This window comes from Xylaria bambusicola (assembly GCF_022495145.1).
Source record: "Xylaria bambusicola strain CBS 139988 unplaced genomic scaffold F5B22scaffold_2, whole genome shotgun sequence".
Lineage (NCBI taxonomy): Eukaryota > Fungi > Ascomycota > Sordariomycetes > Xylariales > Xylariaceae > Xylaria > Xylaria bambusicola.
Window position 1 is genome coordinate 1,858,021 of NW_025953555.1, and position 27,511 is coordinate 1,885,531.

General features: G+C 49.3%; 7 protein-coding genes across 7 annotated transcripts; 3 read left to right on the plus strand and 4 right to left on the minus strand.

The window, feature by feature from the left end:
* Positions 1 to 2,026: 2,026 nt before the first annotated feature.
* On the minus strand, positions 2,027 to 3,470 carry F5B22DRAFT_169948 (uncharacterized protein). The gene has a single exon (XM_047969327.1). It carries the CDS (start codon positions 3,150 to 3,152, stop codon positions 2,427 to 2,429), a length of 726 nt encoding a protein of 241 aa, XP_047836009.1. The 5' UTR covers positions 3,153 to 3,470; the 3' UTR covers positions 2,027 to 2,426.
* A 2,408-nt stretch (positions 3,471 to 5,878) lies between these two features.
* Positions 5,879 to 7,774, minus strand: F5B22DRAFT_169971 (acyl-CoA dehydrogenase/oxidase). The gene is made up of 3 exons (XM_047969328.1): positions 7,216 to 7,774; positions 6,453 to 7,031; positions 5,879 to 6,345 (listed from the first exon to the last, which is right to left on the minus strand). The coding sequence occupies exons 1-3, from the start codon at positions 7,609 to 7,611 to the stop codon at positions 6,004 to 6,006; spliced, it is 1,317 nt and encodes a 438-aa protein (XP_047836010.1). The 5' UTR covers positions 7,612 to 7,774; the 3' UTR covers positions 5,879 to 6,003.
* A 252-nt stretch (positions 7,775 to 8,026) lies between these two features.
* Positions 8,027 to 10,078, plus strand: F5B22DRAFT_169976 (L-carnitine dehydratase/bile acid-inducible protein F). The gene is made up of 3 exons (XM_047969329.1): position 8,027; positions 8,092 to 8,511; positions 8,653 to 10,078. The coding sequence occupies exons 2-3, from the start codon at positions 8,505 to 8,507 to the stop codon at positions 9,939 to 9,941; spliced, it is 1,296 nt and encodes a 431-aa protein (XP_047836011.1). The 5' UTR covers position 8,027; positions 8,092 to 8,504; the 3' UTR covers positions 9,942 to 10,078.
* Positions 10,079 to 11,258: 1,180 nt separating this feature from the next.
* Positions 11,259 to 12,998, plus strand: F5B22DRAFT_633089 (MFS transporter-like protein; the record flags this gene model as incomplete). Its single annotated transcript, XM_047976791.1, has 5 exons — positions 11,259 to 11,428; positions 11,486 to 11,955; positions 12,042 to 12,298; positions 12,353 to 12,634; positions 12,687 to 12,998. 5 exons carry the CDS (start codon positions 11,259 to 11,261, stop codon positions 12,996 to 12,998), a joined length of 1,491 nt encoding a protein of 496 aa, XP_047836012.1.
* A 2,270-nt stretch (positions 12,999 to 15,268) lies between these two features.
* Positions 15,269 to 20,772, minus strand: F5B22DRAFT_586894 (SNF2 family N-terminal domain-containing protein). The gene is made up of 3 exons (XM_047973573.1): positions 19,973 to 20,772; positions 15,961 to 19,893; positions 15,269 to 15,908 (listed from the first exon to the last, which is right to left on the minus strand). Exons 1-3 carry the CDS (start codon positions 20,057 to 20,059, stop codon positions 15,705 to 15,707), a joined length of 4,224 nt encoding a protein of 1,407 aa, XP_047836013.1. The 5' UTR covers positions 20,060 to 20,772; the 3' UTR covers positions 15,269 to 15,704.
* A 165-nt stretch (positions 20,773 to 20,937) lies between these two features.
* Positions 20,938 to 23,497, minus strand: F5B22DRAFT_586895 (WD repeat domain-containing protein). The gene has a single exon (XM_047973574.1). The coding sequence runs from the start codon at positions 23,385 to 23,387 to the stop codon at positions 21,645 to 21,647; it is 1,743 nt and encodes a 580-aa protein (XP_047836014.1). The 5' UTR covers positions 23,388 to 23,497; the 3' UTR covers positions 20,938 to 21,644.
* A 460-nt stretch (positions 23,498 to 23,957) lies between these two features.
* On the plus strand, positions 23,958 to 26,726 carry F5B22DRAFT_586898 (magnesium transporter NIPA-domain-containing protein). Its single transcript, XM_047973575.1, has 3 exons — positions 23,958 to 24,115; positions 24,168 to 25,158; positions 25,206 to 26,726. The coding sequence occupies exons 2-3, from the start codon at positions 24,360 to 24,362 to the stop codon at positions 26,474 to 26,476; spliced, it is 2,070 nt and encodes a 689-aa protein (XP_047836015.1). The 5' UTR covers positions 23,958 to 24,115; positions 24,168 to 24,359; the 3' UTR covers positions 26,477 to 26,726.
* Positions 26,727 to 27,511: the final 785 nt, after the last annotated feature.

Sequence of the window (27,511 nt, forward strand, 5' to 3'; positions counted from 1 at the left end):
GACGAAGCGTTTCTGGGACGAGACGAACATGTACAACTACTTACGTGGGTTAGAAGAGCAAGCCCACACATTCTCCTTGAGCACCCCCCCGTACACTTCAATGCGTGCCCTCGAAGGGGGTTGATTGCGGCGAGGCTCGAGCGAAGAGCCATTGACCAAGCAATTGGCCCCTCTTCGCATCATCGGAGACGGCGATCCCAACCATGACCATGACTGTACCGGAACGTTGAGCATCTGATCTTGACTCAGCGAGATATCGAACCGCCTACGGGCTCTGTACGGGACCAGACCAGACCGGTAGCGTGGAAGGACCCGCGACCCATGTATCCTCCTCGCGTTCTGTTATTGCGCAATCCAATGCGAAGGAGCGTCGAAGCCACTTGGGGCATGGCGGCGGACGGTTCTGATACGTATTCAGAGGGCAAGCTGAAGGCAGACGATCCCAAGGCGAGCGGTTGCATGAATTGAACGCGTCTCAGCAGTTCAAGCAATTAAATGATGTATTATGCTGAAGGGTCAGGGGAAATTTGCGGGTGGGCTCGGTGGGTTCGGGCTTCTAGAAAGGCTTAAGAGCTTCTATGGCGCGAGCAGGGGTTGCGAGCCTCATACACCTTGACCTTGACTCGCACGCACACCACACACACACACACGCGCGCGCACACGCGCACATGTACCTGAGCCACAGCGTGGTTCGACATCATGTGAACGAGGCACATAATCGGTGGGTGTCTCCTCATCTTGCATCTCAAGAAGTGGACTTATTTGGAGCTGGGGAGGGTGGGGAACGGACCGGAGAAATGAGCACTTAAAGCAGAGACGGGACAGTAGCGAATGAGCATCAAGAAGAAGGCGACAACAAGGCGACAACAAGTCAATTCAAAGACAGACCTACCGGTAACTCATACAGTAGACGCCTGGTCCTTTCCGTGCGGGTCGAGGTGTTTTGTAGATAGCCTCAATCGCGTATGCAGACTTTTGGGATACATCATGGCTAGGTACCGGCAATGTTGGCAGTACCTATACCTTGTATATACTACTCGGTAAGTACCTACATGTATGTAGGTACTCTAGGCTGCACATACCATACCGTACCTGCATATATACCTAATACGTGTGTAGTAGTAAGAGGTAGCAGTCTAGGCGTGTAGACGGTTAGCTACTTACCCACGTGGAAAGACTCTATCTACGTTGGAGATGTAGGTACCTGTTTTTTCAAGTTGTAAGTGAGCAGATAGAGGTAGTCGTCTGTATATGTCATCTGTATATGTACAACCAAATAAGTAAGTGCATATATATTCGAGTTATAATTAGAGTAACGGGCTGCACTGCATGGGGGTTTGAATATGTAGGTATGGATCTGTAGCTAAGGGCAGAGCTACTACTGTACCTGCTATGTAAGTCAGGAACCATGGAGACACAAGGTACAGTAGTGTAGCAACCGAAGACGCAACCGAAGACGCCACCGGCTCGCGACGACGGACTACTTGGGTTAGCACTTACTTACTAACTTACTTACTTACATCACGGCTTAGGTAGTAGAGGAAGGGTGAAGTGTAGATGTAGGTACATATAAAAGTTGTATGATTACCTACATACAGTAGGTAGGTGTGTTATGAGGTCGGTTACTACATATATACCTAGGATGGCCACCAGGTTGCTGCTAAGTATATTTTTGTGACGTACCGTTCCTTAGCTTGTTCGCTTGCTCGTTCGTCCGTCCGTTAGTTCGTTCGTTCATTCGTTCGTTCGTTCGTCCCAAGGTGAGGACCTGGTGAGCAAGCAGCAGGAGGCAGAGAGACAAGTTAATCAAATCGTCAATGCCTGTTCTCGATTTAGATTTAGACTCGCGCGCTAAAAAATTAGGTACTAAGTTGAACCATGGCTCTGTGCACGCCCTAAGCTAACCAGCTGCGTACCCCATTTGCTAACATGGCGGCGGTTAGGAATTAATAATTATGCTAGTATTTCTGGCACTGTTCCGGCCAACTCATTGGATGCTCTAAACGACCTACATATCGCTGCTGCTGCTGCTGCTACATAGTATACGATCCCCAACATCGTCACATAAAGTCCAATAATATCTGAATAATATCTGCTGAGTAGATCATGTATGCACGTTCGCGGAACGATGGGTAGGGCTAGGGAGGGCCGTCATTTTCGAGTGGCTACCCGCGACACTACGCGACACTACGCTACACTCCTACTTACATAGAACCGGTATGCGTTGCATTTGCGCCAACCACAACTGCCCATGTCTGCAGTAGGAGGTACGCTACAGCATGACGCATCGTCAGGCAGGTTAAGGATCCCTATTCCAGGCTGACCAATCACTCCGTCACCCACAATGCACCTACTAACGAGTATCCAAACGGGCCGAGGGATGCGGCCGGACAGATTACTACGTAGAGAGCGCCCAACCCGCTCGCTCACTCTGCTGCCGCGGGAAAGAAGCCACGATGATGACCTGGAGGGCGACCTGGAGGACGACCCGAGGACGACCCGAGGGCCCAATAGAGGCTCGAACTCTGTGTCGAGTTTGATCCGAGTTGTGACGTTGCAAACCGCACCCGCCGAGTTCCGGGTCCCTGATCTACGGAGCCGGGCGCCGAAGGGCATGGTATCGCGCCTACCAAGCACGCACGTTCGTTGATCAAGGTCGATTTAGTTTGAGATGCATAACTCGCCGCGCGTGATTTGTTGCGCTGCGCATCGTACGATTGCATCCAGTGGCCTCGAGGGAGCCCGGGGTCTGTTACTTTCTTTTGCCTCTTTCGTTCATCTTGGTAATTCCTGACACCAACAACGCATCTTCCTACGTGTTTCGCATCGGCGTGGGGAATAAGGTAGGCGCCCACCAATTCTGTTGCAGAGCGACTCACCTCATCAGTCATTGCTGGCCCAAGCCGGCTTGAGTTCAGGACGTGTATACAGACACAGCACCTAGTATGTGCATGACCTGCGATGCTCAGGCAGAGATCGAAGATGACACCAGTTCTCCGAGATGAAAAATTGGCTCCCGAGCTTTTGGGCCGCCACAGTAACGCAGCATTGATATTGGCTGACACAGTAGAATGTTTGGAGGAGTCCCTGTCTATAATGCGCACCCTAGGACCAGCTCTTGACAGGTGGGAACCGTCGTAGCTAGCAGGCATTTAGAGAGCTTGCAGCGCCGTCGTCGAAACCGAGACTCCCCCTGCGCATATCTGACTAGGTATTACCTAAGTAAGTGTGCTGGCGCCGTTCATCATCGTTCGTTAAGAGATCTGAGGTCACAGGTGTACTTACTAATAGTACTTACCTACCTACATACCTACTATGTATGTACCTAGGACAAGTCCAGTCCAGTCCAGCCCAAGGCAGGCAACATCTACACATCTGTTGAGTACACCTACGCCGATATCTAACGTCGACCTGCCTGGGGTGTACGCATAGAGGTCATCTGTATGTAGCCATGATGTATGCATGTTCCGGTATGGTTGTAGGTAAGTCTACTCTATGTACAGGTATGTAGGTCATGCCGTGGTGTAGCGAGCGCATTAGTGCATTGACGAGGGTAATTTGCTGTTCCTATTATGCTCATCGCTAACTGATCTTAGTGTGGTATAGCGCCATGGCTCGTGCTTTTCACTTCTAACGCCAGCGCATTATCGACGCCACTTTGTCGAGGCCACGCCGAAAAAAGATCGACCTGGCTCCTATGTATGCGCGCGCGCGTGAGAATCCCCAAGTCTGACCTAAGGCTAGGGTAAGAAGAGGGTAAGATGATGTCAACTTTAGACGACCCTGAGCACCGTGCAGACACTACTACCGCCAAACTTCAGCGCGACGACAGAGCAAGGGTACACCGCAAGAGCACGCACAGCAAGGGCACAGCAAGGGCACAGCAAGGGGCAGGAGAATACCTACCTGAGATACAAGCAAAAACAAAATAATATTACCAATTCCCTGTCTCCCATCTGTTCATCAGGTTGTTTACCCACCCGTGGATCCTGCGTCCACCTCATCGGTGCCGCTCCATCACCTTGCGCGCCTCTTGTCTGTCTGCCTGCTCTTCGTTTACTCCTGTCCGGCTCAGCTCGATGCGGCCGGAGGAACCGAAATATGTCCATTATGCTTTGCCCCCGCGCGCGGGATGTCGTCCAGGATCCCAGTAATCTAATCTCTCGACTCTTTTCAAGGTTCGGCCATCATTACTAGCATGATCCAATTCTACGGCACGCATCCATCCTTACTTAGTACTCACCCTCCTAGGCATATACTATGTATGTATGTATGTACACCAACGATCCGACAAGGCGGTAGCAGACAGGGTACCGGGGGCCGCCGTTTTCTAGAAAAGGTCGCCGAACTAGGCAGGTTGTTGCCCTGGATCTCGACGGTTTCAACCTTGACCTTGTTGAGGTGATAGCTGATGGGACATGTGGCGTCACGTCAACTAATAATATCTACCACCTATGCGACTGCCACCTCACAAGTCATGGATCCGCGCTGTTGTTCTTTTTCGTGCACAATGCGTCCCATAGATAACTTTCACACGCCAGTCCATCTGCACATGAAGCCCCGAGCTGGAGAGGGGCTGTTCGGTCATTGTCCGTTTCGAGCCTCGCTACGATTTAGGTCTCATGCAGAACTACGCCGCGTCTCTTCTAATGAAGTGAGTCGAGATACGCCATAGCCTCGTATCCATCGCATAACCGGGATGACGTGTAATTTACTTAGTCCTGACTAGTCGGTTGGTCATCGTACAGTAGTTATCGGCATTACCATAGCCCCGGCCTCTGAATGAACATTCTGGCAGGATATCTCCAGGGTTTTGGTTCTACGGAACTTTCCACGCTACAGACAAAAATATTATCACCACCCTAACGCACCTAATTTGCTGTGCCCTATACTATAGTCACTTCCGGAATTGGGGAATTGACCCTATCACTTGATATCGGCGCCGTAATTTTAGTCTGATAGAGGTGCTGAGGTGTCACAGATTCTTTTTCAAAAAGTAAAAGAAAGAGAATAACTTCTTTCAAAAGAGCAGGCGAACTTAAGTTCGCCATACAGTCGATTCCGAAAATGTCAATCGTAGACCCACCATCACAACCCTCCACACGAGGCTCATCATATTTGTTTGCGTAACACTGAGAAGACATTAGATATGCTAATAATTATTTTCAATATTACGATATCACAATATTGTATAGAAGATCGGCGGGATCGAAATAATAAAATGAACGCGGGGACCAACCCACAAGAGAGTCTATTATACTACTACAATTAATATACGGATGGGTTCATTAGTACGGTTGATTAATTCAATATTCTCAGGAACATCACCTGTACATTTTCAACCACAAGGTGATATAGAATAGAATGAGACTATCCTGCAGGGTTTTATAATTACTTAAGCATAAATTCACCCATGTGTGGCTGTTTATTCAGAGTAATTGATCCGTCTAGCTTCACAAGTTTACTAGCATATTATACGGACAACCTAAGTTGATGGAAGTGTTATGGAGCTACCAGCACCCATCAACCCCATCGTTGTAATGATTGCAAGCCTGACAATTGATATACACAAAGGAAGCATCTATACCCCCTTAGAATACGGAGACTTCTTGGTGGAATAACGAAGATTAGTTCAAATGGAAACCACCCAGAAGCGGCTTGAGCAAGAACAGACATGCAACCAAGGAATGAAGAAGCACAACAAGAACAATGCAAGCCTTTTCTACTTTGGTCCTTGGTTCTGGCTACCATAGAATCGTTTGAACGGTAGATATTAGTTAGTATCTAACACCCTAAAGTTATAGGCATGGGTCGATGCTTCTTAACATTGAGGCATATAAAACATCTAAGACATGGGTTCTATAACATGACGTGAACAAGGAATGGTGTCCCCAGGAGAAGAACCAATATAAAGGACCAATATCGCTGGGTCAAAAAATTCGCTACGTGGATATTATATGAACAATGTGAACGCCATACCTGTCTTACCTATTCATCCTCGATTTAATAGCTCTTCGGCAGCTCCAGCACCTTTTCACTTATATAGTTCAAAATCATCTCGCGGCTGACTGGCGCGATCCTCGGCACGAAGCAATCCCGCAACCAGCGCTCGACATCGTATTCCATCGCATAGCCCATGCCGCCATGTGTCATGACTGCCCGCTCACACGCCGTGAACGCCGCCTCGGCCGCGAGGTACTTGGCGCTATTAGCCGCGACGCCGATGGCGTCCTGCCGGATGGAGGAGTCCGTCCTGCTGTTGTCGTAGAGCCTCGCGGCGTGGTACGTCGCGAGCTTGGCCGCCTCGAGCTTCATGTAAGCGTCGGCGAGGGGATGCGCGATTCCCTATTACACACGCTGGAGTCAGTGACCGCCAGATAGGGAGGGGGTATGCAGGAGAAATGAGGCGCGAAGCCTGCCCAAGGGGGAATGAAGGAGTTCAGGGAGCTAACCTGGTTCATGCCGATGGGCCGCTGAAAGACGATACGATTACGCGCATACTCGGCAGCCCGCTTGAGCGCCGCGTAGCCCAAACCAAGCGCCTCGCCCGCGAGCAGGCACCGCTCAGCATTCAGGCCGTGTAGGATCATTCTGAAGCCATGGCCCTCTTGCCCGATCAGCGTGTTCGCGGGGATCTTGTAGTTCTCGAAGAAGACCTCGTTGGCATCGATAGCGCGCCCGCCCATCTTCTTGATCCTGCGCATCTCGAGGCCCGGCGCGCTCCTGTCGAGGTCGATGCAAAACAGGGAGATGCCCTGGCTGGGCTTCCTTGTTTTTTCCAGAGGGGTTGTTCGGGCGAGCAGGATCATCTTCCTCGCGACCTGGGCACAAGTGATCCATATCTTCTGCCCAGAGACGCTGTACGAACCGTCGTCTTGCTTCTCGGCGAAGGTCGTCAGCCTCGTGGTATCAAGCCCCGTGTTAGGCTCTGTTACTCCGAAGCATGTTCGCCATTCCCCCGATATGATTTTGGGTATTATGCTTTCTTTTTGTTCCTTTGTGCCAAACTTGGCTAGGGGCTGAGTTGCATACTATAACACATTAGGTCAGTTATGTCGATTGTATTTTTCCTTCTACCAAAGATACACAAGCTAATTAGGACTATTCGAAGTGCTCATAACATGAGCATGGTCCATACACGAAGCTGTATACCATTGGATTGAGTAGAAGGATGGAACAACAGAATAGAAGCATTCCGTGCACCGGTTTACATACAACATTTGCGTGTATAGACTGGGCGCCAGCCATACCTGCGCCTGACTCGGTGATGGTTTGCATCATCATAGTAGCTTCAGATATACCCAGTCCGGTGCCGCCCAACGATTCCGGCAAGGCGATTCCCAGCCATCCACCTTCCGCCAGCGCGGCATGGAACTCCTTGGGATCTTCTTCGGTCTGATCGCGCTCTTGCCAGTATGTATTTGGGAACTGCAAGCACACGTCGCGTACTGTCTCCCTAACAAGCAATTGGTTCTCGGTAAAGCCTGACATTTCCATGATTCTTTGGCGGGCCGTCGAAGAGAATGTATGGCAGCCACCTGAGGGTCTCACGCGGGCTTTGTGGCTGGGAATTGGCCTTATACAAAGCTGGCGCACAAGATTTCTAGACATGGCGGGCGGAATGAAGTGCGGGCGAGAAAGGGAATGGGAAAAAGACAAATGGAACTAATCACGTCTTGAGGATGTGCTCAGTATCATGAAAAGAGAAATATCCAGTCGGAAAGACGCAACCCTCTGTGAACCATGATTTCATCTACCGTAGAACGACTCAATAAAGTTATCATGGCATCCGACGTGGGGTTATTCGCACAGCGGGGAATTGAACCGATGTAGTTTGATCTCCAACGAAGGCCTGGGCCCAAATCACGGTAACCGTACCCCACCACGCAGAAGACATCTCATTCCAGGGCGGCATTGTTCAATCAAGCTTCGCCGCGCCTACATCGCGTTTATCCTCACATCAGCTCCGAACACTACACTAAACCACTCTACACTAGGCAATCTAGTACACCCGATACCACCTACTTGTAAGTTCAAGGCACTCCGGCTGCCGAGAGCGTCTAGTAAAGGCTGCCTATTTACCAGTACCAGAGTATGTTTGGGGTCTCCATGGAACGTAGCCTCGTGGGGAGAATCGTGGGGTAACCTATTCAGTTTCGGTTCGGTTTGGTAATTGGCCCGGGAATAGACCGGGTATGCCATTCCAGGCACGGCGGGCGCACTTTGTGGGTCAACGTTAGAGCCCAGTTCAACGAGAGATCACAAGAGATCACAAGGGTCACAAGGGTTACAAGTGGTGGAATGCAAACGGTTTCCGGGGACACTGACCGATAGCGGAATGCTCTGCTCGGGTACAGCAGAGACACCTAGCTATCTACATGGGAACTCGGTCTGAGTATGCTGAATTGAAATCTTCGCACACTCAAGAATGGGGGAAAGGGGCAGGTAACAATAAGCCTTCACTATCTACCTACTGACAAACAAAGGCATCGTCGGTTACATAAATGATACGTGAGTTACACATCTCCCACCATTTTACGTACCTACTATATACATATGTCATATTCAAGAAACCATTTAGCCGCCACTGCTCCCCGCCACGCTGTTCAGTCCTAGCTGTTCTATTGTCTCATCATATCTTTTTACAATTAGTCATGTCTCCTCGGGCCCCGAATCACGTAGCCCCAGTGGCTTGTAAGATGCTTCAATCTTTCGGGACTTCAATTCGAAGACCAAGGCCTGGGATACAATGGCAACCATCCAGGCGGAGGACTCATACCTCGTCAAGAGACAGGTCACACCTACCGCTTGATGGCATAACCGTCGTCAGCTTAGAGCAAGCCATTGCGGCGCCATTTTGTACCCGTCAACTCGCCGATCTAGGTGCCCGGGTAATCAAGGTGGAGCGGCCGGTGACAGGCGACTTCGCGCGGGCATACGACACAAGAGTCAACGGGTTGGCCTCTCACTTTGTCTGGGTGAACCGCTCTAAAGAGAGTCTAGCCCTCGATCTGAAGCAAGAGAGAGATCTAAATAATTTGAAGAGGCTGCTCAAGAAAACCGACGTCTTGGTCCAGAATCTCACGCCGGGCGCTACCGACCGTCTAGGGATCTCATACGCGAAATTAAAAGATGAACACCCATCCTTGATATTCTGTGACATATCAGGATACGGAGACAGTGGCCCCTACCGTGACAAGAAGGCTTACGACCTCCTTGTGCAAAGTGAGGCAGGTCTTCTCTCCGTCACCGGTACTGAAACGGAACACGCCAAGGCCGGCATCTCGATCGCCGATATTGCCGCTGGAATGTATGCATACACTGGCGTCCTGGCTGCGCTGATGAAGCGCAGCAAGACTGGGAAAGGGTCTAAACTGGATATCTCCATGCTCGAGGCGATGACCGAGTGGATGAACTTTCCCATGTACTACGCGTACAACGGGCAGTCAGCACCCAGACGAAGTGGCGCTGCTCACGCGGCAATATATCCCTATGGACCATTTGAGACTGGCGGAAATGGCACAGTCCTGCTCGGAATCCAGAATGAGAGAGAGTGGGCCAAGCTATGTACAGAGGTGCTGGAGCTACGAGATCTGGCTCTTAACCCTCTATTCACCAATAACTCGCTTCGCGTACAAAACCGTGACAAGCTCAGAAAAATTATTTGTGACAGTTTCTCCAACTTGTCAGTTGCCGAGGTAATATATAAGCTTGATAAAGCCCAGATTGCCAATGCACAACTCAAGGATATGCAGGGTTTATGGAACCACGAACAGCTACGAGCACGGGGGCGATGGACGGAAGTTGAGACATCAAAGGGCTGGATACCAGCATTATTACCTCCTGGCATTGCAAGTCTAGAAGACACGCGCATGGACAAGGTACCAGAAGTTGGGGAACATAATGCGGAGATCCTGGCCGAGTTGGGTCTAGAACTGTGAGGGCGAAGACAGGAATTTGCTGCTGCTATGCATCTAGCATGCAGCCCAAGGTAATCAGATTTTACTATTCCACCATTGAACCCGGTGTATATAGTCCTGTCATCAGCTATCTTGCAGCTCTACCAGTTTCATGTAAGCTGCCAATATGGGTATATAGGATTAGCAGCATGCCTAAGCGTTTCTTAACCCTTAACACGACGTACGAGTATATCTCCAGTCGAGTTGAGTCACCATCCTGCTTTAGTATATAGTTCCTATAATGAAATTAACAAGGTCATTTTCCACAACAGTAGAGGTTTTGATGTGTATAGAGCGAGGGATGCCGGTTTCCATCCGCAATCTCTTCACCTAGAACCATACCTATGTATATCCGAAATCCTATTACTGGGTAGTTGTTACACGTGTAACCTCTGTACTAAGCTGAATATGCAGTTCGCCTTGCGCTTCGGCCGTACGAAGGACCTTTGCAGGCTGTTCATGATCTTTCAAGACATGCAGGCAATATTGGGCAATATTAGAAAGTGAGGTTATACAGACTTCGCTTCTTGAAACAGACCCCAGAGACCTAGGCGGCCTGGGCTGGCAGACCAATTATATATAGAGTCAAGTCAAGCGACCAACAACCGAGAGGAGTTGGTTGGTCAAGGACTTATGTAGCCCTAGTTCATTATAACCTGAATTGCCTAGATTCCAAGCATAGTAATCCTGCCCTTGTTATAGTAGTTGGGCGCTTAGAGCACAAGATTTCGGACAAGTTTTTCAAATAGAACCAGATCTCTGGTTTCTGACTTATCCATGATAACTGTAACCCGTAGAGACGCCGCGTAAAGCGACACAGATACACAATGTTCGTTATACTCATTCATCAGTATACCTTGCCATGCTGTTTCTCAAACATCTCATTTGATCCCGCAACTAGACTCATAACAGATTGTCACTACGGTATTACTACTTCCCAGAAGGAAGCTTACCCCGACCTTGGCCCCCGCACACCTATCTTCACGGCAATAGGCGGCGAAAGACTTCCCCCACATTCTCCGGGCCCCAATGGACCGGGAGGAATATTGGGCATTGTCGACATGATGACATGATCTCCGCACTGGTAATCCCAGCCCGGCAGAGCGTAACCGCCTCCACGTGGACGTTAGGCCGGCGAAGAGCGGACTTCCAAGATTTAGTCGCCTCAAGGACAACCATGATATATAAAATGTTCGTTTCTCCTACCCTCTGATCTCAAGAAGCAACATCACTGCAATTCTTGTCCTCTGTTCCTCACCGCCGTCTATTGTCAGAGGGCCACTCCTTCCTTCTGCAGCTATGACCAACGAAGGTCCGAGGGCCTCTGGCGATCTACCCAAGCCCGAGCTGATGCAGATCGAGACGCAGATCGGCAATGAAGGCATCCGCACCGAAATCGACAGACAGCTCTCCGGGAAACTGGACCACAAATTTGACCGTCATATCATCCCCTGGGTTTTTGGAATATGGTAAAATGCCCTTCCGTCTCACCTGGGAACTTACTTACATATGTTCTATCTCTCTAGGCTGTTTGCCTTCATCGACCGTAGTAACATCGGCAACGCCAAAATCGTCGGACTGCCCGAGGATCTCGGGATCTCAACGGGCACCTCCTTCAACGTGGCGCTGCTGGTTTTCTACATTCCCTATATTCTCGTCGACGTACCCAGCAATTGGATTGTGAAGCACGTCAAGGCCGGCATTTATTTGCCGTCCCTCATCACGGCCTGGGGGCTCGTCAGTACGTTTGTAGGCTTCACGGAGTCGCTTGCAGGGCTCATCGTGGCCCGTCTCCTGTTAGGCCTGTTCGAAGGAGGGCTGCTCGGTGGCATCGTCGTGTACCTTGCTATGTTCTACCCTAGACACCAGATGCTAAGGCGCGTGGGTTACTTCTACTGTGCCGCGCCGCTTTCGGGTGCTTTCGGCGGACTGTTGGCTACAGGGTTATCCGAGATCCGCTACGGAGGGTACAATCGCTGGCCGTGGATCTTCTTCAGTATGTACCAGGGTTGCTAGCCTTTGATTTCTGGTATTTCTCTATCTTCGCTGTCCTGGTCTGAAACTGATAATCACCCCCTGCAGTTGAGGGTATTGTGACAACTCTTTTCGGCATCGTGTGCTTCTTCTTCATGCCTCATACACCCGGCGACTCTAAGTTCCTAACTACGGAAGAGCGCGCCGCTGCATTGCGCCGGATGAAAGTGGACAGCCACGGCGCGGCCGCTGAGGAGGACGTGAACAACGAGAAATTCGACTGGTACTGGGTTCGGATGGCATTCAAGGCACCTCAGTTGTGGTTTTCCTGCTTCATCTGGTTCTTCCTACTAGTCCCACTCTATGTAGGCCACCCTTCTCATCAATATTCTGATATAAAGCTGACCTGGGGCTCATAGAGCTATTCCCTCTTTCTACCGACGATCATCAACGGCTTGGGTTATCAATCCACGCAGGCACAGCTCCTTACCGCGCCTCCAAATGTGGCTGCTGTTTTCTCCGTCTTAATAATGACGCGGTTGTCTGATCATACAAAGGCACGAGGTCCGTACATGGCCCTGAACTGCGTAATTGCGGCTGCTGGATACGTGATGTTGTTAGCGAGCAAAAACAATGCCGTTCGATACGCTGGTACTTTCATCATAGCCATTGGAATATACCCGAACTCGGCCTTGATCATGGTAAGACCCCTCGTCAGTTGACAGAGTATTTAGAACTAATGGTTGCATAAAGGGTTGGCTATCGAATAATTTGGCGCCTCACTTCGTCCGCGCTACAGGCATTGGCTTCTTGATCGCATTTGCCAATACCGCGGCCTTCATCGCAACATTCATCTATCTGCCTAAAGATAAACCAGACTACAGCCTAGGGCACTCGATTAGTCTTGGGGCACTCTTGCTATGCTTCATCGTATGCTGTACTCAGACTCTGTATCTAGGATGGGAGAATAAGAAGCGGGCGCTAGGGGATCGCGATAGTAGATTGACACTGGGCGATGTGGACAGGCTTGGGTATCGCCACCCGAAGTTTAGGTACACCATATAAGCACATAGACGAATAATATCAGAGGTAAAAGGGGTTGATGGCTAGCTTTACTTAGCTTGGGCAGCTATTTATTGAGTTAGCACCTTGTAAAGATATGTCAATCTAACTTCTTGAATCCATGTTTTGGAGCCTATTAATCGAGGTATCATGGCTATTAAGGATGTTGACAATCAAGGGCTGCGTAGAATGAAGAGCATAGAAAACAAGAACAGTATCAATTCATGCATGTGGTTCCACCAGGCGTAAAAATTACTCCCAAGCCCAACCATTAAGTCCTCGCGAAAAGAAGCCGCCCCATCAGCATGTATCATGCAATCGGTCAAAAACAATTAACTAGTACCCCCCTTAACGACAATGTCTACCCAAAAACAAAGCTGACCGACCGAAAATTAGAACGTATCCATTATTCCGCCCCCGAGAGTAGAGTGTGACACTTCAAGTATATCTGTTGGCGCTCCTGAAGTTCGCGCGGAGATAGCTTCCTAGCGGCAATGCCCAGAAAGCCCTAATGAGAACAAGTTGTCTAGACTGGTAACGTAACCACCAGTTTAAGAATGCTCATCGTTGGTGCTATTAATACTAATGAACTGATTAGTAAAATCCTCGTGCATCAAGAGAGTCAAGCATACAATTGCTTTCCAATCAGCTAGAGCAGCGCCCCAGAGTCTGACAACCCGAGTCCGAGCAACATAACATCTGCCGTGCCGTGCACTGGCAGTAGGGAATCGAGCTGTCACCGTTTGTCCCCGATCCATCTCCATCTTGTACCAGATCCCCCTCGATTGCTGGCGGGATGACGACAGCTGCCGCGATGGCCACCAAACTAACCAAGACGCTGATGATATGCATTGTGGTTATCTTATGACGTGCCAAGGTGATGTTGAGATAAAGTGATGATAAGCACAATGCTCCTGATTATTGCTGGCGAGCATTTGGAGAATTATCGCAGGTCTGCTGGACTCTTTATACTCGAGCAGGACGATGGTTTTGCGCAGAGTTCAATCTTGCGAAGGGCGCGTTGTTTGTGTAGCGCAGACGAAGCAGCTGCTGGATCATTTGCCTCCAAGGCTAGTAGCGTGTTACATAGTGACTTCTATATACCTAACGAACCGTGATTCACCAAGATGCTAGTTGCAGAATGTTTGACTGTCGCATCTCGCTTATGCATAGGAGGAACGGGACGGCATCGCCTTAACCTGGTTCCTTGAGTCACCCGGTTGTCAATATTAGCAAATAGTATATTGATACGCTACACGAGAATTCATGCGTTAGTTTGTATGTGAGGAATGTTCTAATAGAGGGTTCACGCTACCGGTTCTTATCGGATTCTAGGCAAGTTCTTCGTGGTATTCGGGATAGTTGAATCTCATTAGTAAATACTTCTCGCCGTTATTGTAACATAGAGACAAGTAAATCAGCTGTCCACAGCAGCATAAAATCAACCGACCACATTAGCTGTCGATAGGGCTGAACGCAACAAACTCTTTGGATACGTGGCGCACTAGGAAGAGCAAAGTAGACCAATCGTAGCTGACTGGGCTGTCCCGACCAGGCAACATGCTCGGACAGTGGATTGCGTCAACAGAGACGAGCGAGGCAATCGTCAGGTTTGATCCGGGCATGACTCGAGACTACCAAGACTGTGTCTCGATCCGCGGCTATTCCGATTGGTAACGCCATGTACCAACCCGTGATACCACGGGTTACGACATGCGTGACCAACAGCGCCGCTTATCTGAACCAAATACGGCGAAATATTCTCACAAAGTTGTCCGATGACTATTGGCATCTTCTGCATAGCAATGTGCCAGGTAGTTAGTCAAGAATCCATCTAGAGTTTGTTCATTGCACCTGTACCACCCTCGCCTGATGATACGGGCATTTCCTGACCTACGGATAGACCGAGACACTTGATTGGAACCATGGAAGAAGTACCAAGATCGAGCCATTCTCAAGATATCTCCCGCTGGGGAAAATAGGGCCAAGAAAAAATTACCCGATACGGCCAAATGAAGACACAGAAATTAGCTTGATTGGTAGATTCTTAGTAGGAGGTGTTCGGCTAATGAGCCGCTTGTGCGTGCTTGGCGCAACTGGTATCTGCAGACTGCTTTAGCCATTGACTCATTCGCGAGAATCTACCTCACGTTATATATGATAGGGGATTACCGTCTACCGTGTTTCACTTAGCGAGGGCGTCGGGCGAATAATAAGTTAGTCTTGCATGAACCGGCCAGGGCAACATGTTCGCGGCCTCCGAGGTTTCGCGCGAGTATCAGTTATCCACGCTCAGGTGAAGTTGATCAGGCTGGGAATATAAGACATGGGGAAAGGATACCAACGTAGTGGTCTATTATTGCATACAAGATGAATGATTCTGTCAACACTGACGCTCGTACACACACTCCCTGGCTCGAAATGCCCCTCCCCATCTCATGTTCAAAAATAGAAAGACGATAAGGCATCAACCAGGGTATTGTTTTTGCCTTGCCAGACTCGATTTTCTGCTTTCTGTACATATACAGCAAAATATGCAACCATAAGCTATTTCCGACGAAAACCCCGCATAAACGCCGCAAAATAAAATTCCCGAAAGACATGCGCCCTGCCGTATCCTTTCGTACATGCACCATCGGCCACAGTCTCGTTACGTTACAGTCAAAGCAGACTCAGCCAACAAGTAAGGGTCTATTGGATGTCAAGAAATCATTCCCCGTCGCTGTGGCCACCAGTGGTAGCTCCATTGATTTGATTGGCACCATTCGTCACCAGTTTTATTCTAGTAGTATTTGTAGACGGCTGGGGAGTCCCTGCGCTAGTGGTAGGGGGTGCGGAGCTAGAGGGATCCTCAAGGTCTACTAGCTCTGGATGCTCGTTGAACTCTTCTTGGGCTTTGTCGTTGAAGAATTTCTACATAACAGTTAGCAGGATGAAAATGGGCTAGAAGCAAATGAGCACCCACCTCCATGACATTGGCATCCGAATAAAGAAGGCTACCATCTTCGTTGTATGTTCTACAGTTGTTACACATCAATGTTATGTCTTTGCGCATATCGTTGATGCTGTTGTACTCCTCCTTCTTCATCTTGGCTTGAATCTGATTCATGCAAATGGGATTTTGAATGAGGACGTAGTAATCACCATAGTCTCGCTTAGACGGCAATTTCACGAAGGGCCCGATTATAAGTCGTTTTGGCGGCTCTTCGTCGTCATCGTCTTCAATAGGCTCATCTGGAGGGAAGTCGACCTCCAGGTTCATCAAGCCATCAAATAGGTTGCGAAGACTTTTCTGCAGAACAGGGCGAATTTCCGCAGGAACCCGCGATTCGAGAGTTGGTGCCCTTGCGCGACCCTGAGGTCCACGACGCTTCTTGGCTGGAGGCTCCCCGTCGTCATCGTCTGCTTTGCGCTTCTCGTTTTTACTCCCAGGTTTACGGCCCCGCTTCTTTGGTGGTGTCTCAGCCTCCTCAGTACTAGCACGACTTGCCGTGGGAGAGCCCACGCTAGAGGCATTCATCACGGCCAGTCTCTTGAGTTTATTTGACTCTCGTTTGTTTTTCCTAGCTTGCTTTCTGGCAGCTGCAGCCTCTGGTGAATCATCGTCATCGTCAACCGCCATGAGCCATTGCTCCTCAGTTAGACCATCGTCATACTTCACACGAGTACGCTCGCGGGCACCACGACCGAGCGTTTCTTCTTGCTCGTCAGGTTCGGGGTTGCCTTCGTTGAGGTATATATCGGGAAGCTCGTTTTCCGCCATTAAGCGTGGTACACGTTTAGATGCCTGGACAGTTCCGTAGATAGGATCTCTTGCTCGTTCCTCGTCTATCTTTTGGAACATGCCATACTCTTCCTCGTTACGAGCCAGAAGTAGGTTCAATTCTTCATCGTCCATTTCATCTTGCTCCCCTGACTCGGTCATATCAGCACTTTCGAGTAGTGTCCGTAGCATAGCGTCACGGTCAGTCTCCGATGATTTATTATCGAAGCGGCCTGCTTGAATGACTTTGCCATCCAAGTCAAGCTTATACCTTGCTCGTTCGAGAATCTTTTCCTCAACCGAGTTAGAGCTAATTAGTCGCAAAATGCGGACTTCATTTTTTTGCCCAATACGATGGGCACGATCTTGAGCTTGCAAGTCCTGGTGTGGATTCCAATCTGAATCGTAAATGATAACGGTATCTGCCGTTTGCAAGTTCAGACCCAGTCCACCAGCACGAGTAGAGAGCAGGAACATGAAGTATGGTGAGTCTGGGGCATTGAAGGTCTTCAACAGATCGGATCGATCCTCTGATTTGGTGGTACCATCCAATCGTAGGTATTGTATGCCTCTAAACCGAAGAAAATCTTCCATGATATCCATGATGGCGGTCATTTGGAAGAACATGAGAACGCGATGTCCGGTTGCTTTATACTTTGGCAGGATGCGATCAAGCAATTCGAATTTGCCGGCTGTACGCCACAATAAATCGTTGCTAGTGTTCATCGGGTTCATTTGATTCTCAACTTCGTCAAATACGAATGGGTGATTACAGAGCTTCCGAAGCTGCATGATCATGTTGCTCAGGCCACGAACTCCAGTCTTACCGCCTTTGCCATCGCTGACAGCAATCTTTTGGTGCGTAACCATTTGCTTGTAAAGGCGTGTCTGCAAGGCAGAGAATTTACATTTGATGACCTTCTCCGTCTTGTCTGGGAGATCCTTTTCTACATCTTTCTTCAGGCGACGAAGGAGGAACGGTCGTAAGACTTTGTGGAGACGCCGAATAACTAGAATCTGCTCTTCTTCGTTCAGTTCCATCTTATCCTGCCCACCTGTATTTGCGAACGGAGTGTTGAACCATTCATCGAAGGTTTTCACAGATTTGAAGATATTTGGCAGGACGAAATTCAGCATAGCCCAAAGCTCGGAGAGGTTATTTTGCAGAGGAGTGCCAGTTAAGATGAGGCGGAAACGGGTGCTGTAGTATTGAGATATGGTTGCGCTCAGTTTCGAGTTTGAGTTTTTCATTCGATGACCCTCATCAATGATCATGTGAAACCACTTGATTTTACTCAATATAGGACGATCCTTGATGATATACTCATAGGTAGTAAGGAGGACTTGGAAGGTACCTTGTCGGATTTTTTCTTGCTGTTGCTTACGAGCATTTGGCGGGCCTTTATAAACCACTCGAGAAACAGAGGGCGCCCATTTCTCAAATTCCAGATTCCAATTCGTGAGCGTACTCAACGGTACGATTACTAGATACGGGCCCTGTTGCATCTTACGCTCAATGAGGTAGGTGACTAAACTAATAGTCTGGATTGTTTTACCGAGACCCATTTCGTCAGCAAGGATACCGTTGAGGTTGTTGTTGTACAACGACAACATCCACTGCAGACCCTTGAGCTGGTATTCTTTGAGGGTACCGCCAACGAGTATGTTGGCCTGCTCAGTGACTTCTTCTCTGACACGATGGGCAACGGCATAGTAATCAATCTTGCGGTCAGCTTCTTCGTCCTCTTCGTAAATCTCGCTTTCTTCTTCTGGTAGGGTTTCTTCGCCGTAGCGCTCCGCAGCCTGACGTTGTTGGGCCTTGACAGACGAGGCAAGCTGGTGTAAAAATCCATCAGTTTGCTTGAGTAGATGGGTGATACGGGTATCTTTAGCCTGGTCGAGGAGCTTGAGATACGCCTCTTCATCGTTGGCCTTAAGAGCTTGGAGACGTTGCTTGGCTGTACGTTCAATGCGCTTCTGCTCTTCCTTTTCGATGTTGAAATGATGTGCATACATAGCACGACCCATCTTAGACATCTTACTCCTTGAAGACGCTGCCGTATTATGAATCTCAGATTTATGATGCTGTACAGATTGGAGAAAGTCGATATGCTTCTTCTTCTCACGATGTTCCCGGGCATCCCGTTGCTGTTTCTCAAGCTTCTCTGTGATACGAGACTCTCTAACACTTTGCTTCTTTGTCCGGCGGTATTGGCTCCTGTTAGTCGTCATGGCGAGATTATCGTAATGCATCATCGAGCGACCAATCTTTTCTCGCAATGCTCGCTGCTTTGAGTAAAGGCTGAGAGCCTTTAGCTCAATTATGGCCTTACGCTTAACGGTGTCATCTGGGTCCAGTGTGTCTTTGGATGTATCCCAATGAGCGATGTTGCCGGGCATCGCCTTGAGCTCAGCGTACCGAGCTGCCATGCGATTATATACGATAATTTCCCGTTCATGCATCACCTGCTCAAAGTCGATTCCAGTGGGAAATATGCTGGGGATTATCAGACGATGCTTGCGGTGCCCATGATCAAAATAGCTGATCTCTTTCCGGACATGCCCAGTGTCGTAAGGTGACTTGAAGCTTTTGTATACTTTGCTTTTTGGAGCCGTGGCGGCCTCGCTTTCGACCTCGCCATCTGCTGAGGTTGATTCGGCTTTGGTGGCACCTGGACCAGGTAAGGCAACAGTTGGGGGAGCCGCCGAGGGTTGTGTTGACTGCTCGGCAACCGCTTGTCGCCGTTGTCGTTGTTGGCTAAGTGCCTGTTGCATCCCATAGGGTACGCCGGTATTTTTACTCAACAGCTTGAATACAGCAATCTGTTGCCTCAGGAGGGACAATTGGTGAGGGGAAAAATGAGCAGCAGTGGGGGCGGTTGAAGGAGAGGAGGTGCTATTCTGCCCAGTCTGACTGGAGATATTTGACGCAGCAGAGGGAAGTATCTGAGTGGTCTGGGATGGCTGGGATCCATTAACATGGCCGTTCGGAAGGTTGCGCGACATGTGTGTTTGCATGTGTTGCTGTTGCTGGCGTAATTGCTGCTGTTGTTGAACTTTGGCTAAGAATTGACTTGTTTTCAGGAATTCGGGATCATTCGGCGCAACACCCTGCTTCTTCATCTGCTGGAATTTCTAACCTAAATATCAGCAACATGTCGTAATCGTATGAAAGAAATGTTGTCGGAGGGGAAGGTCACAGGGGAGGACGAACCATGAACATCTCCTGAACCTGGGCTTGGTTATAGGGCGGAGGCCCTATATGCTGGGCAGCCGCGGGCGGTTGCTGGACCGATGCCATGTTGAATTATGAATCTTACGGAAGGGTGTCTTTTGCAGATCCGGCAAAACCTATCTTCACCCAGACTATGAACAAGCAATCATATCTCACGGCGACAGCAACAATGAATCGTCTCGCGACGCCGCTAGGCCAGGCAGCAGCGGCAGGAAAGGAGCGTGTGAAATGAATCAGATGAAAGCTTGCGGAGCTAAAACCGCGTGGATGATGATGGTATCGCGTCGCGAATCACGTCAGCAGAACAAATGGCAATGGGGACAGAGTTGCGCCGCAGATTAAAACCCGACTACTAAGCTTGATGCAATGTGAAGAAAGTCGGTATTCAAATAAAGCAATACAAGACGTGTGCAGAACACCCAAGTCTAAGTCAAGTAGTGGTTGTGCTGCTCTGTGGGGGATGGGCGGCTGGTGGGGATGGGGATGCGAATGTAGACTTCGAGGTTCGCGGTCAGGGACCGTGGGCAAGAAGAGAAGTCTTGGGGAGAGGCCAAAGTCAAAAGAGTGTGAGCGGTGGTGGGTGGTGTTCGCTGGGACAGGCACATGGGGGGGGAAAGCGGCTAGTGAGAAGCGGCGGCGCGAAATAAATCGCGTCGAACAAAAGGTGTTGGTGAGCTCGGATGGATGTTGATGGATCAGAGGGGGTTAGGCGATGCGGCTCGGTTTTTTGGATGCGCGATTGATGGCGTGGAAAGAGATGGTTTGATGGGAGGAATGCGCACAAGGGAGACAGGCAGACTTCCTCCCCCATGAGACCCGTGCCCCCCGTTCTAGCTCGTGACACGGACCACTTGGCTCCAAGTGCGCCCAGTTGCCCACAGTCCGCGCTAGCGCCACGGATCAACCTTCCGCCGGACTGCGCTGGCCAATGAGGTCGTCTCTTTGCCATTGAAACTGGGTCTATTCTAGCTTATATACTTAGGTACATATATGTACTTAGGTACTCACCAACTATGTACAGATTCATAGGTACCTCATGCCTTAAGGATGCCATAAGAGTAGGTAGGTACCTAGTATAAAGCATAATAAGTACCTATGTATCTCTTCCAGTGTGTCTTCACTATCACTTCAAAATTGGAATATTTGAGCATTAGCTAGCTGTACTATGTATAGCTCTGATATATGCCAGGCTTTCAAATGGTTAAGCTAGTATTCTGCCTAGGTATTTAAATAGGTACTTGATCATTCTACCTATAAGAGCAACTCATACAGGATGCTCATTGCTCGCCAAGGTAGCGCGCATGGAGATCTACTAAGTACCTGGTAGCAGCGCACTCACTACCTGAGCACTTTATCATTCTGGCTGTTACTGGTCAAAGGCAGTAGTACCTATTTATTTGATTGTAGGTAGTCTCAATAACCCTTGAAGGCCATTCATTGTTGAATGTATCCATCTAATGCGACACAGCTCCAGGCGTTTTTCACTTACCTGTCATAGAGGTACCTAATAGCAAGTTTGACGCTACACAGTCATTGGCACCAAGCGAGTTCTAACATGAGCCCCATCTCATCATGTTGGAGGAATATCTTCTCATCAAATGCTAGAAAAACGCCACGCTTTTAGTCGGCTACTGTTGGAAGGACTGCACACTTATCGTTTGATCTTCTTCTTGTCCGGACCCTCCTCCTCCTCGTCATCACTCACATCCGCATACTGAGTAACGGGTTGCGTCGCCTTCCACGCACTTGTGAACATGGGGTCTTTCTTGGCGACATCCGCATATTTGAGTAGTGCTTCTCTAGGGTCTTCATGTAACATCCGACTGAGAGGTATGTTTTCGCTGATGTGCTTTTCGTCCGGTTGACTGCGCATAAACGGGGTTTGTTGCGGCACCTGTGGCCGCCTTGGGTCCTTCGACTTTCCGGCGTTAGCTTGCCCGGCCCTCCGTGCACTCGGGAGAGCGCCGGGAGTCACAATAGCATCAGCCGATAATCCAAGAGACATGTCGGTGGTGAACTCCGGGTTATCATCAACGTGACGTCTTTTGGGAGCCCGCGACATGACATCCACCGCACCTCTGGTAGACATCTCGGGGTTGTAAAGCACATGCGTCTCTCCATTGGCAGACCCTGTAACTATCTGGTTTATTTTGGGATGCCAGTTGACAGTAATCACGGGTACACCTGCTGTAATTGGTGTAGTGTATTCAGCACGCAAGTTTCCCGGGTTGAGAATATGGAGATACCCCGTACTAGAGCCCGTGATAATGCTAGTGGAATTCGGTCCATACTTGATGTTGGTCATAGGATATTCATCGGATGTTGATGGATGCTCAACAGAGACGAGCGGCTCTTTGAACTTCCTTGTGTCCCATAACTTGATGAGGTCATCGCCTCCCCGTGTGACTACCATACGCCCATCGGAACTGATATCGATACCCCCAGTCCAAGTGTTTGGTTTGTGCGCCTCTCTAATTTCCGCGGTTGGACGTGAGAATGGCCCGTTCCCGCTCCACATAACCAGAGTCCCGTCGAGCGCTGTCGAGACAAGAATATTGTTGCCTCCTTGTGTAGGCGTACCCCAAGCAACGGCCGTCATGCGACTCCTGCCTGCAGTACCCGGGGCCTTTGATTTAAAAACAAGAACCTCCTTTTGGCAACGCCTGTTGTTGATGTCCCAGATACGGAGTGTGCTGTCTGTTCCAGCGGTTACACAGATGTTCTTATCTGTGGGATGCCATGCTCCCGTTGTCACCTCAGAGACGTGGCCCTTGGTATGATTCATATCACGTAGATACATATCGCCCTTTACGAATTCAGTGAGGACATCGCCGTCACGCGACATAATTTTGGCCTGAGGATGGGCGGATACGCATAGAAAGACCCCTCCCGCCAAAGGGTTGAATTCAACATGATTTATAGGGTGTGTTTCCGAGGTAGCGGTGGATCGCTTGGTCTCGAAGGGATCGACGCTCTTGAAGGCGCGAATGGTTGTTGGAGTCATGGACGAGAAGTCATGGAGCTTGACGGTACAATCAATGGATCCAGATATTAAGCGACCACCGGCAGGATCCAGTGATACAGTGGTGACAGCACGCTCGTGCGTCTTGATGACCATTTCGTGTGAAGTAGGGTATTCATCATCGTCGGAATCGTCGTCAGTGTCGGTATCGGATTCGTCATCTGAAACATCTTCATTTGAGTTGCGTGAGCCGGAGTCTTCTGATCGATTCTTGGGTTTTACAGCTTGTGTTCTTCTGCTTCGATTTATTTGCGCAGCTACGTCGGCATCTTTGGCCTTCTTCCCAAAGGAAGCAGGTAAGAAGGCGCGCATGGGATCATCTTCGGCCAAGTCAGGCGCCTCAACCTGAACATCGTCATCATCGCTGTTCATTGCGATAGAAGATGACACCTGCGATTGCACCTGAAAGCAAGAAGGAAGTGAGTACGATGATCAGACGGCAGCGACAATAAAGCACGAGATATGGTGGTTTCTTGAGTGATGTTGGCGCCTTGAAATGAGATAAAAGAGTGGATCCCGCATCTCCAAGGTAAGTACTACCGGTATGTATGTAGGTACCTGGCACTTAAGTACAGTAGGTAGAGTATACCTACAGCAGCGTATCCATTGCTGAGGCTAGAGCTTGCCTACGACCAGACTACGACTTATATAAAGTAGACATCTTATTTCTCCATTCCTTGTTCCATCTTTCTACCTTTCTATCCTATGCTCTAAATCTAAGATGGAGTCGAAGAGGTTTGATCAACGTGATTTTAGATTTTACGTGCGTGAATGTAGCTATACTAGTACCATTACAACACGTACACACACGTAGATTGTTCATGCGTGAGCCTGTCTCGACATCTCATTGGCTTAACGTCATACATGTTACATCATGTACATATGTACATGTAGGGAAGGGAAGTACCTACACAGGTAGTTTCTTTCTCGAACCCATTAAACCCCCAGTCTGAACACAAGAAGCTTCACTCGCCCTACATTGTATCATCATCAGATATCAATAAGCCGTGCAGGCCGTTTCTGACAACTGACAATTGTGCGTGTCATTTCAATCCATTCGCATCGAGCTTTAATAACCACGAGGTACTTGAGCTAATAATGTACTATTTACATGAGTAGCCTCTACAGCTTAGTCCTAACACCTATTTGTAGGCGCCTTACGTAGTCCGATCGATCCGCCGTCGAGCCCGAGTCAACCGAGCCTCTGCGCTCCCCTATCCATCTCTCATCGAACACCTTGGACGGCTTGTAAATGAACTCGAGGGGACATCTGCTGCGCGTCCATGTCCAACGGCGATTGATGCGCTCAGCCGCGAACTTGCGCGCTCCCCGTTAGCCTCTGCAATGCCTATCTTAACAGCCCTCGCTGGCGGCACCCGCGACTTACTATCAGCCGTCATAGTAAATGACGAGCCGGATCACAAAGACGGCTCTGGTCTAGGAGAATGGAGCTCGCTTATCGGCATCATAACAGCTATCGCCGGGAATGTGTTGATCGCGCTGGCCTTGAATGTCCAGCGTTATAGCCATATTCAGCTGCATCGAAAGCGCCTCGAGGCCTCGAAACGTGCCCGGAACAATCATCGCAATGGTGGTGTAGCTTCCGAAGATGCGAGAGTCGAGGAAGATGACGGTGACACGGTCACTGACACTCATCCACTTACCCAATCCTTCCGGTCTGATGGGTCGAATTGGACCGAGACCTCGGGTGATTTACCCAAGAAGTCTGCGTCATCATATCTAAAGTCTCCATCCTGGTGGCTGGGTCAGGTGCTGGTAACTGTTGGCGAGATTGGGAACTTCTTAGCGTACGGGTTCGCGCCGGCATCGATTGTATCAACTTTAGGTGTCGTGGCTCTGATATCCAACTGTATCATTGCGCCTATTTTCTTTGGCGAGGTATTCCGCAAGCGAGACTTCTGGGGGGTGGTCATTGCCGTTGCAGGCGCGGTTACTGTGGTTCTCAGTGCCAAGGGTGAGGAAACCAAGCTCGATCCCCATGATGTTTGGAATGCTATTACGACTACGGCGTTCGAGATTTATATGGGCGTAACCATCTTTCTCATCATCGTCTTAATGTGGGCGAGCCCAAGGTATGGGAATAGGACAATTTTGATCGACTTGGGTTTAGTTGGACTTTTTGGTTTGTGCCCTGTGCCATCTACAACGCCGTTACTAACCCGCTGTCAGGTGGATACACTGTATTAACGACCAAAGGCGTCTCATCTATGTTTTCTTCGTCCTTTCTCAAAATATTCGCCACTCCTGTGAGCTACGGCCTCGCCATTATCCTTGTTGGTACTGCATTGATGCAGGTTCGTTACTTGAACAAAGCCCTTCAAAGATTTGACTCAACTCAAGTCATACCTATCCAATTTGTACTATTCACGCTATCTGTGATTATTGGAAGCGCTGTTCTTTATCGCGATTTTGAGCGTACTACTTTAGAACAAGCTATCAAGTTTGTCGGTGGTTGTTTACTAACCTTCTTTGGTGTGTTTCTCATCAGCAGTGGGCGGCCCCATCACAACGACGATGACCGGCTGTCAGACGATGAGAATATTGAAGAGACAATAGGTCTAAGGGACCAAGAAGGGTTTGGTCCTTATAATAGTTATGGGACGGAGGGTGCGAGAGGAGCCTCGATACAGACCATTTCAACGTCGACATCAAGAAGGTCGTCACGGACTTCGCGAGCTAGCTTTTCGCGCGGTGGAAGATCCTTCAGAAGTCAGGCACCGATAGTTGCACCCTCTAACGGAACAGCTGATCAGCCTGACTCTAAGTCGGCTCTAGCCACGCCTACCGATACATCACCTTTCCTACTCAGTAATCCCTGGAGGAGCTCTATTGAAAATCAACCGGCTGTTCATCCGGGTCTGTCACAAACAATATCAGTAGACAGTGTCCCCACGATTCATTCTGTGTTTTCTGTTGCCGCCTCAGAACCGGTACAATCTTCACTTAGCCTTCGCCCGCCGATCCCTCCATCTTCTCCGGAGCGCCTAGTCACCCCACGTCCTTCCACTCTCGCATCGCGATCTCATAGTCACCATCATTTTTCCAATGCTTATATATCAACATTGCCTTTATCTTCTACAGTCAGTGTTGCCGTTGCGGACACTTTGCTGAGACGCGAAGACAGCCCCATCAAGAGAAAATTAGCAAAGCGATTAAGGCCCAACATCAGATCCAGTCTCTTCTTCTCCCCAGATGACCAGGACGACGCCGGTGTCTCCGAACCACTACTCGTTAGGGATGATGAAGGTGCTCATATTCCATATGAATACGAACCACCATCATCGGGGCAAGAGCTTAGTCGTGGAAGAGCACGCAGTCTTAGTAATACAATAGGGCAGTTTTTCGGTCGGGCAAAAAGGAGAAGGGGAGAATCAAACCCTGAAAGTGGCGGAAGCCAAATCGACTCATCATCTGGCCATGAGCAGCAGGAGGGAGATTGAGTCCCCTGAGCCCAAAGTTGATTGGGCAACGATAAGAAGTTCTTTGCAAATCGGAAACCCCGGGAGCACTGCTTGCATTGGATAGGAGTTCACTATTGGCATTTTCATCCTCCGCGACCAATTCTCGCTAACACCAAAGGCAATGTTTTTATACCCATATGTTTGTCAAACCTTCATGGATGTTCTACAGCCGATAGATTCCATAGTAGTAGCTAATACAGCCTATACTTGTTACATTATCGAGTGATGCTACCGTCTACAGTAGCACTGCGTTTCCAACGCAGAGTATTCCTGGAGAGTAAGTACCGTAGCATACCACACAATGACATGTTCCCACATGGAGGGAATTTGATACGCCATATCACCGTCATGCCCGCCAGAGCCGCCACCTCCGCGCGAGGCTTTGCGTTCTTATTCCATGCTTTCAGATGCACTGCATCAGATATCCAAGTGGCTTTCTCTGAAAGGGCTATTTTTACAATTCGTTTCGTCCTACATCTAGTAAGTCTGTGCACCCCTGGCATAATGGGCAGGGATTCTGCGGAAGGATCACATTGGATATGCCGCGTACTACGTTATGTCTTCGTGAGTTGCGTTTTTGTCAGAAGGAGGAGAGGATGTAAGACTGATTACTTGGGAGCAAGGCTCATCATCTCTAGTCATTCGCTTCCATCATCATGTATGTACGTTCCTTCATACCGGCCTCCATGCCGCCAGAGATGTCCCAACAAGGGTTTGTTGCGGGTGGTCCATCCACCAGGAATGGGGAAAGGATGCTTGGTCTCACCCGGCTCATTGTTTACCCTGATGTCTGTGTTAAACCTATCCATGGTTCGCTACAGTAGTTTCTGGGTCTATCTCTATAGAGATCTACGCACCAAAACTTAGTTCCCGCCTAGTGTAGCAGCACCCTTGTCCGTCGGAGCGAAGCCGCGTAAGTATGCATATTCGATAAAGAAAGGATGAAACAAATTCCAGTGAGAGATATTCTCCGCACACCTAGCGGCGAAGAACCACCTTGTTACGCAGAAGCAA

Bases quoted from the DNA above. Each gene is read 5' to 3' on its own strand.
- F5B22DRAFT_586895 (XM_047973574.1), bottom strand. From the start codon at position 23,387: ATGAACAGCGATGATGACGATGTTCAGGTTGAGGCGCCTGACTTGGCC.
- F5B22DRAFT_169971 (XM_047969328.1), bottom strand. From the start codon at position 7,611: ATGTCTAGAAATCTTGTGCGCCAGCTTTGTATAAGGCCAATTCCCAGC. The intron at 7,032-7,215 runs GTATGTAAACCG...AATGTGTTATAG, and splicing joins AGTCTATACACGCAAATGTT to TATGCAACTCAGCCCCTAGC. The intron at 6,346-6,452 runs GTTAGCTCCCTG...CGTGTGTAATAG, and splicing joins GGCCCATCGGCATGAACCAG to GGAATCGCGCATCCCCTCGC.
- F5B22DRAFT_169948 (XM_047969327.1), bottom strand. From the start codon at position 3,152: ATGCCTGCTAGCTACGACGGTTCCCACCTGTCAAGAGCTGGTCCTAGG.
- F5B22DRAFT_586894 (XM_047973573.1), bottom strand. From the start codon at position 20,059: ATGGCATCGGTCCAGCAACCGCCCGCGGCTGCCCAGCATATAGGGCCT. The intron at 19,894-19,972 runs GTTCGTCCTCCC...TATTTAGGTTAG, and splicing joins AGGTTCAGGAGATGTTCATG to AAATTCCAGCAGATGAAGAA. The intron at 15,909-15,960 runs GTGGGTGCTCAT...ACTGTTATGTAG, and splicing joins CGGATGCCAATGTCATGGAG to AAATTCTTCAACGACAAAGC.
- F5B22DRAFT_586898 (XM_047973575.1), top strand. From the start codon at position 24,360: ATGCCTATCTTAACAGCCCTCGCTGGCGGCACCCGCGACTTACTATCA. The intron at 25,159-25,205 runs GTTTGTGCCCTG...ACCCGCTGTCAG, and splicing joins GGGTTTAGTTGGACTTTTTG to GTGGATACACTGTATTAACG.